The sequence below is a fragment of the Saimiri boliviensis genome, chromosome 8, assembly GCF_048565385.1.
Source record: "Saimiri boliviensis isolate mSaiBol1 chromosome 8, mSaiBol1.pri, whole genome shotgun sequence".
NCBI lineage: Eukaryota > Metazoa > Chordata > Mammalia > Primates > Cebidae > Saimiri > Saimiri boliviensis.
The window spans coordinates 52,783,642-52,798,291 of record NC_133456.1 but is presented as its reverse complement, the minus strand read 5'-3'; the positions used below and the strand labels follow the sequence as shown (position 1 = coordinate 52,798,291).

The 14,650-nt window shown below is 38.3% G+C and overlaps 1 protein-coding gene across 15 annotated transcripts in view; it reads left to right on the top strand.

Moving 5' to 3' along the window:
• Positions 1-14,650, top strand: part of CADPS (calcium dependent secretion activator) — a 473,986-nt gene that overhangs the window by 317,303 nt on the left and 142,033 nt on the right. For 13 of the 15 annotated variants that reach the window (XM_074404483.1, XM_074404482.1, XM_074404481.1 and 10 more), the window contains exon 11: positions 3,634-3,846. In XM_074404483.1, the coding sequence (XP_074260584.1) occupies positions 3,634-3,846 (213 nt within the window). Of the gene's footprint in view, positions 1-3,633; positions 3,847-9,383; positions 9,396-14,650 lie in introns of all 15 variants that reach the window. The other 2 variants (XM_074404475.1, XM_039477488.2) reach the window with 1 other exon arrangement.

The window sequence follows — 14,650 nt, the reverse complement described above, 5'->3', positions numbered from 1 at the left end:
GAGAGCTGGCCAGCACTCCCTTGCCTGGTCTGCCTCTGTCATTCCCAGACGCGTCTTTTTGTCTTTTATCTGTGGGACCGTGCTCCTCGCTCTCCAAGGAGAGCCCATGTGGAGTCACATGTCACATTCTTCAGATTCAGTCCCCAGGAATTGTTGCTTTTCTAAGACCGGTGCCCTTGCCACGCATGTGGATGTTCACTTGCTGGATGTTCACTTTGCTTTCTCCTCTCTTGGTTCTCTTTTATCTGCTGCTTTTCTGTCTCCTCCTTGCTTTCCTTGGTGTGTCCTCAGTCTCTTGGGCTTTCCGAAAAAGCCCCGTTGCTCTCTGCTGCTCTGCTTGTCTTCGGTTCTGTTGCTTTCCTTGTTCCTCTTTGCCCTTACCCACTCCAAAATTCGGCTTCGTTTTATTGTTAGTAATGACTCTAAAGAGAGCTGTTAGCAAGGGCCAGGCCCTGGATTCATGCTTCAGTGCAGTATAGCACCATGGTTACAGTCATCAGCTCTGGAGCCAAACAGCTGAGGTCAGAAGCCAGCTCTGACACACACCACCCAGCTTTGTGTCCATGGGCTAGTTGTCATCTTCCCCATGACTTAGTTTCCTCATCTGTAAAATGGAATAATAGTACTTATATCATAAGGCTGTTGGGAGGATCGAATAAAAATATAAAAACTTCTTGTTGTCTTTCCATCTCTACCCCTAAATAACTGTACGGTGGAAAGGGCTCTCTACTTCCCCAAAGTAACTCCATGAACTGACTTTCTGACAGTAGCTCCAGGAACACAGTATCCCCACCCCAGCAGCGGGCCCTGTGGGAGGGGGAAGCCTCGGGGCTGGTAAAAGTGATACCAGTGATGTCCGTCCTGGCATTCCCTGACTGTAGCAAAGTAGCTTATTCCTAAGGATACCATGAGAGGAGGTCTGTTAACCCTCTCTTCATTTCATCTCCTTAGTGCTCACTTTCCAGGCTTAAAGCACTTCTCAGAGCTCTTCTTCCTCCTCCCTTCCCTTTCAGAATTTTTCTTTTCATTGCGCTATTCATTAGGTTCATCAGGTTTTCCCAGCTTGCTAATTCCCCATCATCCTACTCAAATTACACATTTTAAAACCTTCCATATGAAATTAAGCAAAACAGCCCCTTATAATAAACAACACCAAAAATATTTTAGTAAAGCTTTATTGGTGTGGTATCATCAGACCCTCCATATAAAGAAGTAGCTATTTATTGTCCTAAATCCTTGGCCATTTCAAGTGCAAAACTATCAACACACACCCACACTTGCAGTATAGATATCTCAATAAATAGCATCAATGAAGAAATCTTAATGTTACCAGAAATCTTTTCCAGTGACAAATGTCAAATAGATTGCTGGCTGGACCTCATTGGAAATTTGGAGATTCTAATCACTCATTCATTCTTCTCTTAGTTTTTAATAGTTGAGGAGGTGATGAGGAACCTGATGAAGATATGAAGTATTATTTCCAACTAGAGAATACCCAGTTACCTAAAATACAGGTTTCTGGAATGTGTTGATGGACACAACATAGCTTTGGCCTGAACTCAAAGAGAAGTTTCCACCTATTTATATTTATAGAGGTTCCCACCTATTTATATTATATATCAAATCTCTAAAATTTAACCTTGAGAACTACTCATGGAGAAAGATGATTTTGGAGCACAATCATTTATTCAACAAGTACTTGTGAACCCACTATGTGCCGTGTACTATTCAGGCACCAGGAATACAGCAGTAAGCAAAACAGACAAAACCTATCTGCACTTACGAAGCAGAGTAAATTATATAGTTTGCTAAAAAGTAATAAGAGCAATAAGGAAAAATTAAGCAAGATAAGAGATAGGTCACAATAAGTTAGAGGTCAGGGAAGGTATCAACAAGAATGCAATGTTTAGGAAAAGACATGAAGGAGACAAAGGTGTGGATCATGCAGATACCTGAAAGAAGAGTGCTCCAGGCACAGAGAAAAGCAAATGTGAGGTCCTGAGGTGAGCGCATGCCTGTGGTATTCAAGGAAGAGCAGGAGGCCAGTGTGGCTGCAATGAAGTGAGTACATGTGTGCATAGAGGGAGACAGAGACTACTAGGAGAGAATGTTAGAGGTGCCAGAGGACCAGTTCACGGGGCCTTTCAGGCCTTGTCAGAACCAGTGCTTTTCCTCTGAGTGGGAGCTGGAACTCCTGGCAGGTTTTGAGCAGAAGAGTGACATGACCTGGCTCTAGTGCTACATCAAGGACTTCGGCTGCCACGTGAGAATCAACTACAGAGAGTGAGGATAAAGGCAGACAGGTCAGATAGGAGGCTCTTAAAATAATCCAGGGATGATCATGGCTAAACTTATGATGGCTGCAACTGGAGATAGAAGAAGCCGTCAAATTCTGGTAACGTCCTAATGGTGGGACCATCAGAATTTTGTGATCTGTTTGAAGTGGGCAGTGAGAGCAAGTAAAGAGTCAAAATTGACCCCAAGATTGGGGGTTTGGGTGGCAAGAGAGATGGACTCAGCTTTGCTGAGAAGGTCAGGGAGAAAGACCAGGAGTTCAGTGTTGGATTTGACAAACTTGGGATGTCTATCAGATATCCGTGGGGAGAAGTCAAGAAAGATATTCGAGTCTGGGGTCCAAGGGAGAGGTCCAGGTTGGAGGGAGAAATAAGAGGGCCATCAGGATACTCAAGGTACTTAAAGCCTGGATGGTATCACCATGAGAGAAGGTATAGCTAAAGGAGAAAAGATGGGCAAAGATAGAAGGCCAGGGCATGCCCGCATTTATAAATCAGGAAGAAGAGGAGTCGGAGCCAGCAGACAAGACTAAGGAGAATCAGCCAGGAAGGTAGGAGGAAAGTCAGGTTTCCTGAAAGCTACGTAAAGAAAGCATCTTGAAGAGAAGGGAGTGCAAATGCTGCTGACGGGTGGATGGGCCCAGTAAAATGAAAACTTTGAATCCACCATTGGATTCAGCAATATGGAGGTCACTGGTCATTCAGCAATGTGTCCACTGAAACCTGGACAAGTTTCAGTGGGGCAGTAGCCTGATTGGAGGAGTTGTAAAGCCGAAGAGGAGGGGAGAGACCCTTGCTACTCAACATGCGGTCCTCAGACCAGTGCCATCTGTTAGAAATGCTGCACCCCAAGCTCCATTCCAGACCTACTGAATCAGAAGCTGCGTTTTAACAAGATGCCCAGGGGATTCATATGGGAACTAAAATTCAAAAAGCCTTGGTAGAGGTTTTCCTTTCGTTATAGAGAGAAGAGCAATAGAACAGTAGCTGAAGGGAGAGAGGAGGTAAAGAGAGGTTTTTGTTGTTTGTTTGTATTTAAAGATGAAGGAAAAAATGGTATCTTTATAGGCAGATGTTTGTCCAGCAAGCAGGCAGACTCCTTGATAGTTCTATTCCCAGCAGGACACAAAAAAGATAAGAACTAGGCTCAGAGACACTCCTTCAACATCACAGTCCCACTCTGTGGCCAAGTGAGTCTCAGACTTCCCATCCTAAGTTAATCGCTACCTTCCTCTTCGGCCCCAAGGAAAAGCAGCATAAACGACCTTTCCAGGGGCTGAGTCCACTTGAGAATGTCGCAGCTCAGCTTAGTAGAAGTTGTTACTCCCTTTTCTTCCAGGTTTGGAGGGTGGCCGAGCCTTCTTCAATGCCGTCAAGGAGGGAGACACCGTGATATTTGCAAGTGACGATGAACAAGACCGCATCCTGTGGGTCCAGGCCATGTATCGGGCCACGGGGCAGTCACACAAGCCTGTGCCTCCAACCCAAGTCCAGAAACTCAATGCCAAGGGAGGAAATGTGCCTCAGCTGGATGCCCCTATCTCTCAATTTTGTAAGTAAATATGCCATTTTACAGAAATAACTCTGTAGAGTAAACCTTCCAAAGTTGAATTAGAAACCGTAGTTGCTTTTATATTTAAAATTTATAAAATCATGTTTGCTGAAAACATACAGTGAATTCAGGGGGAAAGTTGGGACAAATGTTAGGTGAGAGTAATTTTAAAGTGCAATACTTGACCTTCTCCCACAAGGACTAAATGAAGGAAAGTGTATTTTAGGTGGATTTTTATCTCTGTTTTGGTGAGAGTGTGGAATTCACAGCCAAACATGTATTTGTTTGAGTCCTTCAAATATAGTAGATTATGTATGTCCTTGCTTCATTTCTTCCGATTAAAAGTAATTTAAAAATAGGGATGATTTGAAATCAAATCTGCAATTTAGAACCATTTAAAAATAAATGATGACATTATCACATGCAGTGAAAAAACAAAACATGGTACCTAAAATCCCATTCCGAGCTAAAATACCAGAGACCCAAAAATGAAACCGTCTCCTTAAACAGCCCCAGTTCATCATCGAGTTTTTCCTCCTCTTATCTCTGCATACATTTAATTTCTTGCCCCTTTTCCATGTCTTCTACCTAAAATGGCTTTAATCTATCAATACTTCTGATCCACAGGGTAAGGTGAAAGCCAGTACAGGTTTGGAGACATTTATTAAAACAAAGAAAACGGAGAAATATTGTAATTCTTTTTTGTTCCAAACATTCATTCTAAATAGAATCTTTTGCCTTATGCTGAATATCAAGTCAATTAGAGATAACTCAGGTACCATAATTTTTAGCAGTAATCATGATGATTTTTTACTTTAGTATGGAATTCACTCATTCATTCTAGGTCACTGAGCAACTGTGTAGAGAAAAGACATGCTAATGAGAAGGACAGACAAGGTACCAGCTCCTGTAATACCTGCATCCCACTGGGGAAGCCTAGATAGTAAACAAGTGAACAGATAAATAAGAGTTTCAGACACTGACTGGTAAATACCATGAAGTCACACATTTAGTGGTGGCTGAGTGAGAAGGAGAGATGTTAGACAATCAAAGAAGCTTACCCTGAGCTTAAGTTCAAATGACAGGTAGTCAGCTCCGCAAATATTTGAGGAAAGAGAATTGCCGTTGAAGGAAAAGCAAACGCAGAGACTTAACCTCTAACACAGTGTTGCACAATCTCTCCTCTGTTGCTCTTAAACAAAATATGGATGTGGGTGAAATAATTTTGCAGCTATAACTACTAAATAGAGGTAAACTTGCATTTCAGTGAATTCTACAGCCATGCCCACTTCTGTCAACAAGACTATATTCTTATGCCTTGCAACACCCTTGCTGATCAGGAAATACAACTTCTTTTGGATTGCAAATTCTATCAGATGCTCCCAGGAATTCCTGTCCAGTACTGATGGTGATGCATGCCCTTGTAGAACAGTGAAATAATCATATAATTACTCTGAGTTTCCACACAGAAAAATCATGAAAGAATAAGAAAGAGATTGGGGTAGGACTTGAGAGAAAAGGAGCAGCCCTCTGCCCACACCTACCACCAAGTTCTCTACTCTCTTCTTATATTCTCTAACATCTTCTGGCACTTAGGTTTACTTGGGAGCAGTAAAGAGAATATCATACCCAAGATTTGTTTAATTGTTGTTTAAAAAAAAAAAAAAAAAAAAAAAACTATGACAAAAGCCCCTCCTTCCACCTTGCCCAATATGCCCCTCAAGTTTTTTCTCCTCTTACTTCTGCATACACTTAATTGCTTGCCCCTTTTCCATGTCTTCTTGCTTTTATCTAACAATACTTTTGATACACAGGGTAAGGTGAAAGCCAGTACGTGTTTGGAGACACTGACTAAAATAAAGAAAATGAGAAATAAGTTAATTCATTTTTGTTCCAAACATTCATTCTAAAAAGAATCTTTTGCCTTACACTGAATATCAAGTCAATTAGAGATAACTCGGGTACAAGTTTCATTTTTAGCAAAAATCATGATGATTTTTTACTTTAGTATGGAACTCATTCATTCTAGGTCATTGAGCCAATGTGTAGAGATAAGACATGCTAATGAGAAGGACAGACAAGGTACCAACTCTTATAATACCTGCATCCCAATAGGGAAGCCTAGATAATAAACAAGTGAACAGATAAATAAGAGAGTTTCAGACATGGGTAAATACCATGAAGAATGTCATTTAGTGGTGACTGAGTGAGAAGGAGAGAGATGAATACATTTGGAAACAGCACATCCTATCATAACCTCTTGAAAAGGAATTATCCATGTATCAGAAAAAAAATCTAATTATAATCATTCAAGTCAACCTCATAAAGCATGTATCTCAGGTGATATTTGGAAAATACTGGTCTTATTTCCAAATAATCTTCATTTCCTCTAAAGTCATTTCACCTTACATTCAGTGTCTCTGTTCTGTCATCTGCCCGGATTAACAAACTGCTATATGGTTTGCTATTGATCCCACTTTTTCCTCTCCAGTAAAAGGAAGAGGAAGGACACTCAGGAGTAAAATTAGAGACAAGACAGTGATTAAAAAAGGAAACCTGTGATGGAAGCTACTGAAGAAGAGATGTCTCTTCATAAAATGCACAGGAGCTCTTGATTTAGATTTCTCTCTGTGGATAGGATTCATTTAGTTGTGAAATTAGAATGCTAATTGTTAGGCATCAGCAGAAAGATTCCATTGAATACACACAGCTTGATGCATATCACTACTCTAGTTGAAACAGGGAACTTTTATTAAATGGAGTATCCAAAGCAGTATCCTAAAAGTTAAAATTTGAGGAGTGAATGATATCATCCCTAGGGAATATATGTAAAGTAGGCTGAGAGATGAGTGAGAAAGCCAGATCAGGTATGCCTCTGGGATTTATCAGTACATGATGGTAGATCTACCTTCTTCTCTACTGTCTCCTTTATCACTGCCTAGGAACAGGAGATCTCCAGAGAGCATGAGGCCCTGCTACATGTACTAGGTTCTAAAAGAACAAGCTACTACAGTCAGCTATGGAGACTGTGTAATGCAGGAAACACCTTGCACATCCACAAAAATGTGAATGGCACACATTGAGTTCTGCAATGCCCAGTCTGCACAACTGTAGACAGCGGTCATGTAATAAATGGCAGCCCTCACCCAGAACTTCAGTCCAATAGCGTTGATCCCAGTCGTCCTATGATTACTTTATTAACCCTGCAACAGAGACTCAACACTGCTCCAAAATCTATCTGTTGCTAGTTTAAACACTTAATAAAAACAGTAGCCAGAGTACCAGCCGCTGTGGCATCTGTTCCTAGAATTTACAAGCCAGAAGAGAAAACCAGTTAGGATTAATCAACCCAAACTTTATACCTGAGCATCTACAAAAAGATCAAAAATGGAATGAGGAATTTTACATTCCATGGTATCATTGGGTAGGTATGCACAGCAACCAAAAAAAAAAAAAAAAAAAGGTGGCTAGATATGAGGAGTACAGCCCTCCCTCAGTAGAAATTGGCTCCAGGACCCCCTGCAGATACTAAAATCCATTGATTTTCAAGTCCCTTTTATATAATGGTATGCTATTTTTATATAACTTATACACATCCTCCCATATAATTTGAAACTTACCTAGATTACTTATAATACTGAATACAATGCAAATGCACTATACATAGTTATTATACTGTATTTTTCAGGAAATAATGACCAAAAAAAAGTCTGTACATGTTCAGTGCAAATGTAATTTTTTTCTGAATGTTTTCAATCCACCACTAGTTGAATCCATGGATGCAGAACCCATGGATACTGGAGGGCTGATTGTATATCATAATTTTTAGTGGAGTCTGCCACAGAATGGTGGTTAGTTCATAATTACTTCAGAGCTGCTGTAATTTGTAAAATTTGAATGGTCACTACTAAATAGATTAAACCTCACACATGGGTATCTCAGTAAAAGCCACAGTGTTGATTCTTACTTAGGGTAACCAACCCATCCTGGTTTACCCAGGATGTCTCTGCTTTTAGTACTGAAAATCCTGTGTCCCAGGAAATCTCTCAGTTCTGAGCAAAGCAGGATGGATTGGTCACCACATACTACAAAGCAAGAAAGATGAAAAACAGTCGTAACATAGTTGTAAAGAACAAATTTTAGTTCTTTACTTACATTTGGTTGCCACTCTATACACTGATTTATTTTAATCAAGTCACATCACAAAAATTAAGTCAATCACAGATTCTCTAGCTAAGAAAAAAATGTTTTAAAAAAATCAAGTATTGCATTTTAAAAAGGTTTCCTTGACTTACAAAAAGGTAAGGGTCGTTGTTAAGTACTTAACTCTGCACACATTTCATTAAATCTTGTTTTTAAATATTCGTTCAAAGTACTTCTTGCCATTCTTACAAGTGAATAAGTTTTAAGAACATCCACCTTTCAGTGCCTTAACTTTATAATTGCTTTATTAGTATTTACAAGACAAATGGAAGCTATATAGAAATGGAAAGCTACATACAGAAGGGAAGCAATATGGAAATACTTTGGGGGTAGAGAAAAATAAACACTCCAGTCTTGTCATGTCGCTGTCTGTTTAAGGGAAACTTAAGAATGGACCGTTTTTACAGTTTGGAAAACTTGGGAGTAATTGTGAGTTTATTTGGGTCTTTCTAAATTCAGTTTAGCAGTTTTTATTTTTTGCAATTTCAAAAGCTAGTTTTAAAATGAAAAGACGTGTCTAAAAGAGTGGAGTGGGGTATTTATGTGGAATGGTAAAAACTGAAAAAATAGATCCTGCTATTCATTAGTTTGTGTGTGACTCTACAAAGATTTTTGGGAGGGTTTCACAAACCTTTAAAACTTTTTTGTTCTTTTGTAGTATTTTTATATGTGTCATTGTTAATTTAATTTTTTTCTTTTTTTGTTAAAATTTAACAAAATTAAGTCAGTACCTAGCTATACAACTTTTTTAAACAAATACTTGCAATTCTTCAACTTCTAAAGCCACTGCTGCTTACCTTGGAAACAATGTCCAAATCTGTAGTCGAGTGTTCCACGATTTATTATGCCCTGTGGCCTCTCACTGAGACACCTTATCCCCTGTTCATTATGTGTTAGTGGAACAGTAAAAATTAGTACCTCAATTCTCATTTGGATTAGGGTTGGGTGGGGGGAAGAGGGTATTTTAAGCTTTGACATTTGGTCAATGGTTATTTAATACATCACTTGTAATGAGTCATTCTAATGTCTGTTTCTCAACTAATAACTGTTAATCACATCATAGAACCCCAAAGTTGGGTATTTTTAAGAATTGTTCTATTTTTTGCTACCACCTGATCGTCCGTCTTCAGTGGTTAGGGGGATTTGGGTTACTGTTGGTTTGGGGGAGGTTGATTTTGTTTTTTTGTTTTGTTTCATTTAAGTTTTCTTGTTCAATCTTTGCTCGAACCCAAGAACTTAGGCTGCTAGGTTAGAACTCCTGTCTGCTTTCCTGAGCCTTGTTGCTAGTCTTTATGTTATTCTGGTTTGTTCCTTCTTACCCTGCTAACTTCTAGCTGGACTGAAGGGTAAGTGCTCCCCTATAGCTAGCACAGCTCAGATAATCAGACTAGATTATCTGACACCTGCAATGTGCTTCCCCTCCCTTAAATCTTCCTCATGTCTAGACTTTGTAGTACAACTTTTCATGTTATTTTCCTGACCTTAGGTTTGAAATGTAAGCTTCCATACTGAAACTAGGATGCATGTGATGTGTGCATAATTGCCTCCTCTCCTTGGCTTTCATATTGGCATCAAATGATCCTCTGAGTAAAGCCAACCATTAACATCTAATTTTTTTTCATTCCAAGAATATTAATTAACATCATAACGAAATGGCAAATAATGCCTTTGTTTCATGGAATTCACAGCTACCTGACTGCTTAATGCCTGAAAACAGATCATTTTGCACTCTGATAATGTGTTGTTGTTGTTGTTGTTGTTTTTATTTTCCCATTCCAAAGATTCGAATGGTCAGAGCACCAATGGTGTGGTAACCATGGATACCTTAAAAAATAAGTGGGGAAGGAAACCCAGAGATGTTAACTGAGCAAGACTGGAAAGTAATTGTGAAATACAATTAAGAAAGTAAATGCATTATCTGAACACTAAAGAATTCATTCTACCTGGCTGAAGAGTGTGCTCTAATGTAAAACCCAATCGAAGATTAATTTTGAAAGGAGAGCTACAATACATGGGAATACCACACACAAAAACAGGAAATTAAGGACATGACTGAATCCATGTCGCTCATTTACAAATGCTTTGGATTCACAATCTTACAATGCCAAGGAGGGTTTTAACCTCTGGTCTCAAATGTCGTTCTGCTACTCCCCCAAGAACAATGACAACAATAACTTTTTTGACATCATTTGTATTTGTATTTTTCTAAAAATACCCATGTAAGAGAAAAAGGAAACTTTAAAACTTTAGACAAATCTTTCTCTTCACTATTTGAGTTATTAATTTAAAAAAACACACTTCCTTAATTTATATAGAAAAAAGCTATCAACCAAAAATGTGTTGAGGAGACTTGACATTAGAGGGAGTTAGAAAAATTGGTCAAGAGAGCAGGCAAATATGTATTTGAGTATTCTGAATGCTAATTTAGAAGAAGTAGGTCATATCATTTCTCCTGACCATTTAATAATAGTCTTTTCTTCAAATTATTTTTTTTTCTTCTTTAATTTGCTTTTTCCTCCCTTTCTTTCTTTTTTCTTTTATTTTGCATAAATGTAGCCCTGGCTAGCAGACAGATTTTTTCACCACTTCAAGCAGATACTTAATTTAACTTTACTTTTCTTGAATGTCTGATGAGGCATTTTAAAAGGCTAATCATAGAACGTAAACTTAGTGGGAATTTAGGATTCTGCTATACATTTTTTAAAGAATGAAAGAAAGGATGGATTAATAGATGACTGAATGAATTCTGTTATAAACTAATTTACATGTATTTGCACAACAGCGCATTGCTATCCTAGTAGATTTTTAAATAGTTGTTTGCCTTAATTCCTTTCTATAGTTTTATCTCATAAAATTTTTGCTATATCTTCTTATATTGTCAACTTGCAGTTGCTACGTTGCAGGAATGCAATATCAAATAATTAATTCAATACTAACATAATTCATATGACCCAAAGCCATACTGTAAACCATGTTCCTTTTCATTGTAAAATGAAATTACTTTTTAAAAGAATAGATTCCCACAATCAGGTCTAAAATTTTCCAAACACTGTAATTTGGTCTAAACAGATCATATTAAATGAAGGTTCACCTCACTATTAACTACTTCAGACATACTTAACATATTATTTATTAGTTAGTTGAGTATTTTCATGCCCTATACTGATTTATAGTAAGAGTATTAATCAGGTATAGAAAATTTATTTTTGCTCATGTTGGAGTGAATATAAAAACACTGAGTACTCTGTAAGTTGATATAACTACAGCAGGAAAAAACTAAGATCATTTATATATTTTGCTTGAGATCATTGACAAAAATCTCTGTTATGATTGTTACTCAAAGCAGCTGTCTGACAAAGAATTATAGAAATTAATGTTGAAGTAAACATCACACACTTATTTTCTTGGGATTATTGCCATAGTAGTTTTAAATTCAAGATCTCTGCATGATGCAGTATGAGCCTCGAAAGCTTCCAAAGAAGCCATCCTCTCTTGACCAGTCATATTAGCCCAGTTTAGCTGAAGGGACCATGAAGGAATTAAGTTGTTTCTCAGTTAAGTGGTCCATCTGTGCCTCTGGGCAGCAGGCATGGGAGGACCAGTCTTTTGCTTGCTGTGCAGAGCTCAGGCAGGGCACAACATCCCCTGGTTACTTAACTATCCCAAGAAAAGCTCTTCTAGAAAAATCCGTAAACAACCAGCTGCCATCAATCATTGTCATTTCTTTATTTCATGTCTTCTGATGAGGCTGACTACTGTCATTGTTCGTTATTGTCCAAACCATACATTCACTCTTGTACTGTCAAGCAGATATGACAAGCACACATTTTCCATGTAAGAGAGATACAAAGTCACCTTTTAATTTGCAGTTTGGGTTCACAGATGACTTTAGAGTTGCATTAGCTATTCTCTTGCCTCTAGCATCCATCAGGAGTAGCAACAGCCATAACTGTGCTCTAAATTTCAATGTTAAAACAGCTACTTCTAGCTTATTACAAAAGGGATTCATGAGAGAGAAGAACCTCTTTCAGACAATTTGTTAATAACACAATCATAATTATTTTCAACAAAGAATTTCTTTTTCACTAGCCTATAAATATTTCCAAAATGTAATCTTATAAAATAAAAAGGTAGCTTTGACCTTTTATCTTCAATCCCTAAGCTGTTGGAGTAATAGGAAAATTTCAATAAAATAAAAATATGAAAACTATACTATTCTTCCTGGAAGCTTACATTTATTTGCTAGACATTATTGCAAGCCTATCTAAAAATATATATGTTAAAAACAAGATCACATAAGTATTTTTGATATTGAGATAATAGATTATGAAAAATAGTATATGGAAAAAAGGAAAAAGCTATCAAACATGAAATGAACTCAAATATCATGATCAAAGAACAACATAAATGACAGAGTAGTCAATTAGGGACCGTGTCACTTGAATTTTAACGAAGTAAGTTAAATGAGGGTATACAACCCACATAATAGTATCACTTTAGGAACCAGTGTTTTCCCAACATTCCTTAAATGTCAAACCAAAATTGTTTCCAAGCAAACTTGGGGCCAAGGTGTAGACTAGTTTCTGCTTGAAAGTGCACCTGCTCTCCATAAGACTGTGTGTTCATCAGCCTGTGTCTGTATCGTGGATACCATTGACAGTGCTTGAAGTTTCTTAACGTAGGTACCAATATCAGTGTTACCCATCCAAGCTTAGTTTGAAGTCAGTCTCCTATGCCCATGTCACAAAGGAGTAAAAAATCTTTATGCTATTAAACCCCCGAAGTGAAACAAGTAGCAATGTTTGCAAGGTGTGTTGAATTATGCCCTAGATGCAGAGCCTGTAAAATCACATAACTCACTCTCAGCACATTGGTACATTCAGAGCCCTTGCAGACCAAGCAGGACTTAGGAACTACTTCCTAAGGCTAGGTGTAACAAAGGTAAAGATTGAAGTTGGTTCTTAAAATGTCAATCTTTGATTTCTAGAAAACTGATAAATACAGTTAATGAAAAAGAGCATTAGTATGCATCTTCCAAAGCAAGAGATCATCCAAACATCACTGGGGTTTTAAGCAGCCGCTTTACCCTCCTAATTCCTTTTTGCTCAACCTGATGTTCAAATTTATTTTCATTCTCTTGACACATGCCAAATATTGGCAAAGGAAGGGATCCCAGAATGTCCTGAATTTAGGAATTCACTCTTTCATACTTCTTGCTCTGGGCTGTTTTCCCTCTGCTAATGTCAACACTGGAGTTTTCTTTTACTTTAATCAACCAATTCCAATTGTTTGTACAGGGGGAAATGGAGTTGCAAGGAACATTTATTTTTTATGTGACACTGTGGAAGAACAGACCGGGACAGTGCAAGAATGACTGTATGGTGTTGCTTGGGAAGCGCCCACAAGCTCTTTGAAACAGAATTTGGAACAGCTGGACCACTGCAGTGTTTTATTTTAAAATAGACAACATATGTAATGCATATGGTCCTAGACATGTATGGAGACACAGGCAGACAATCTGAATGGTATCCAAAGACACCTGCACCTAGAATTCTGTTTCCTTCTATAAGATTTTTTTCCCCTAAGAGCACATGTTCCTACTTTTGGATTTGCAAGATACCATCTGAATCCCCATGTGTGTGACTCCTTAATAAAGTCAATGGGAAGTTTCCTGGGATGAAGGTGTCAGAGTAAGTCAATTAATAACCCCTCCTGAGGACCTGGCTCCTCTAAGAGCTGGCAGAGGAAATAACAGATTAGAAACTTGCCCTCAAGGAACATGATATCTACCAAGGGATTCAGTTTTATGTCTGTGTCTTGACCACAGGGAAACTGGAACATAACCCAATGAAAACACAGAGACGGGACGTAGGAATTGGTTTTAGAGGGGCAGAAAAGAAACATAAAGCAGAGAGAAAGGGAAGGACTCCCAGCTTCCTAGAAATGATAAAGTTTAAGAAGCAAAGAAGGAATAGAACATTAGCTATACATTCAGAGACATCCTGGCTCACTAAGAACTAGAAACAAACTGGCTTTTCGAACACTAAGGATCCTGCTTGTTTACTCCTACCTAATGTTTATTGAGATCTTAGTATATGCCAGGGCCCTAGGTACTTACCGGGTACTTCTCATCAGATCCTCTCAACAGTCCTCTGAGGTAGACTTGAATATTACCTTCAATTTACAAATGAGGCCAAGGAGGCCCAGAGGCATTAAGCAGCCTGCCTCATATCACATAACTAGTAGTGGCAGAGCTAGTCTCAAATATATTTGTTTGTGACCTGCCTAGACCAGGTCACTTAACTACTTGCTATGCTAGCTCCCATTAAATAAGCTGTTTCCAGTGAATTTAGTATATAAATATTCCACAAAATCAAGAAATAAAAATATTTGTTAGAGGGAATTTCTGTATTCTGATAAAATAAACACATTATTTTAATAAATATGTATTTAGTACCTACCATGTGCCAAGTACTGTTCTAGGGCTGGGAATGTAGCAAAAACAAAAGCTACCAAAGCCCCTGCTTGGATAAGCTGAAACATCAGAGTTTTTTCATTAACACCTTGAAACCACCCTCCCAGCTTACTCCTCCTCCTCCTT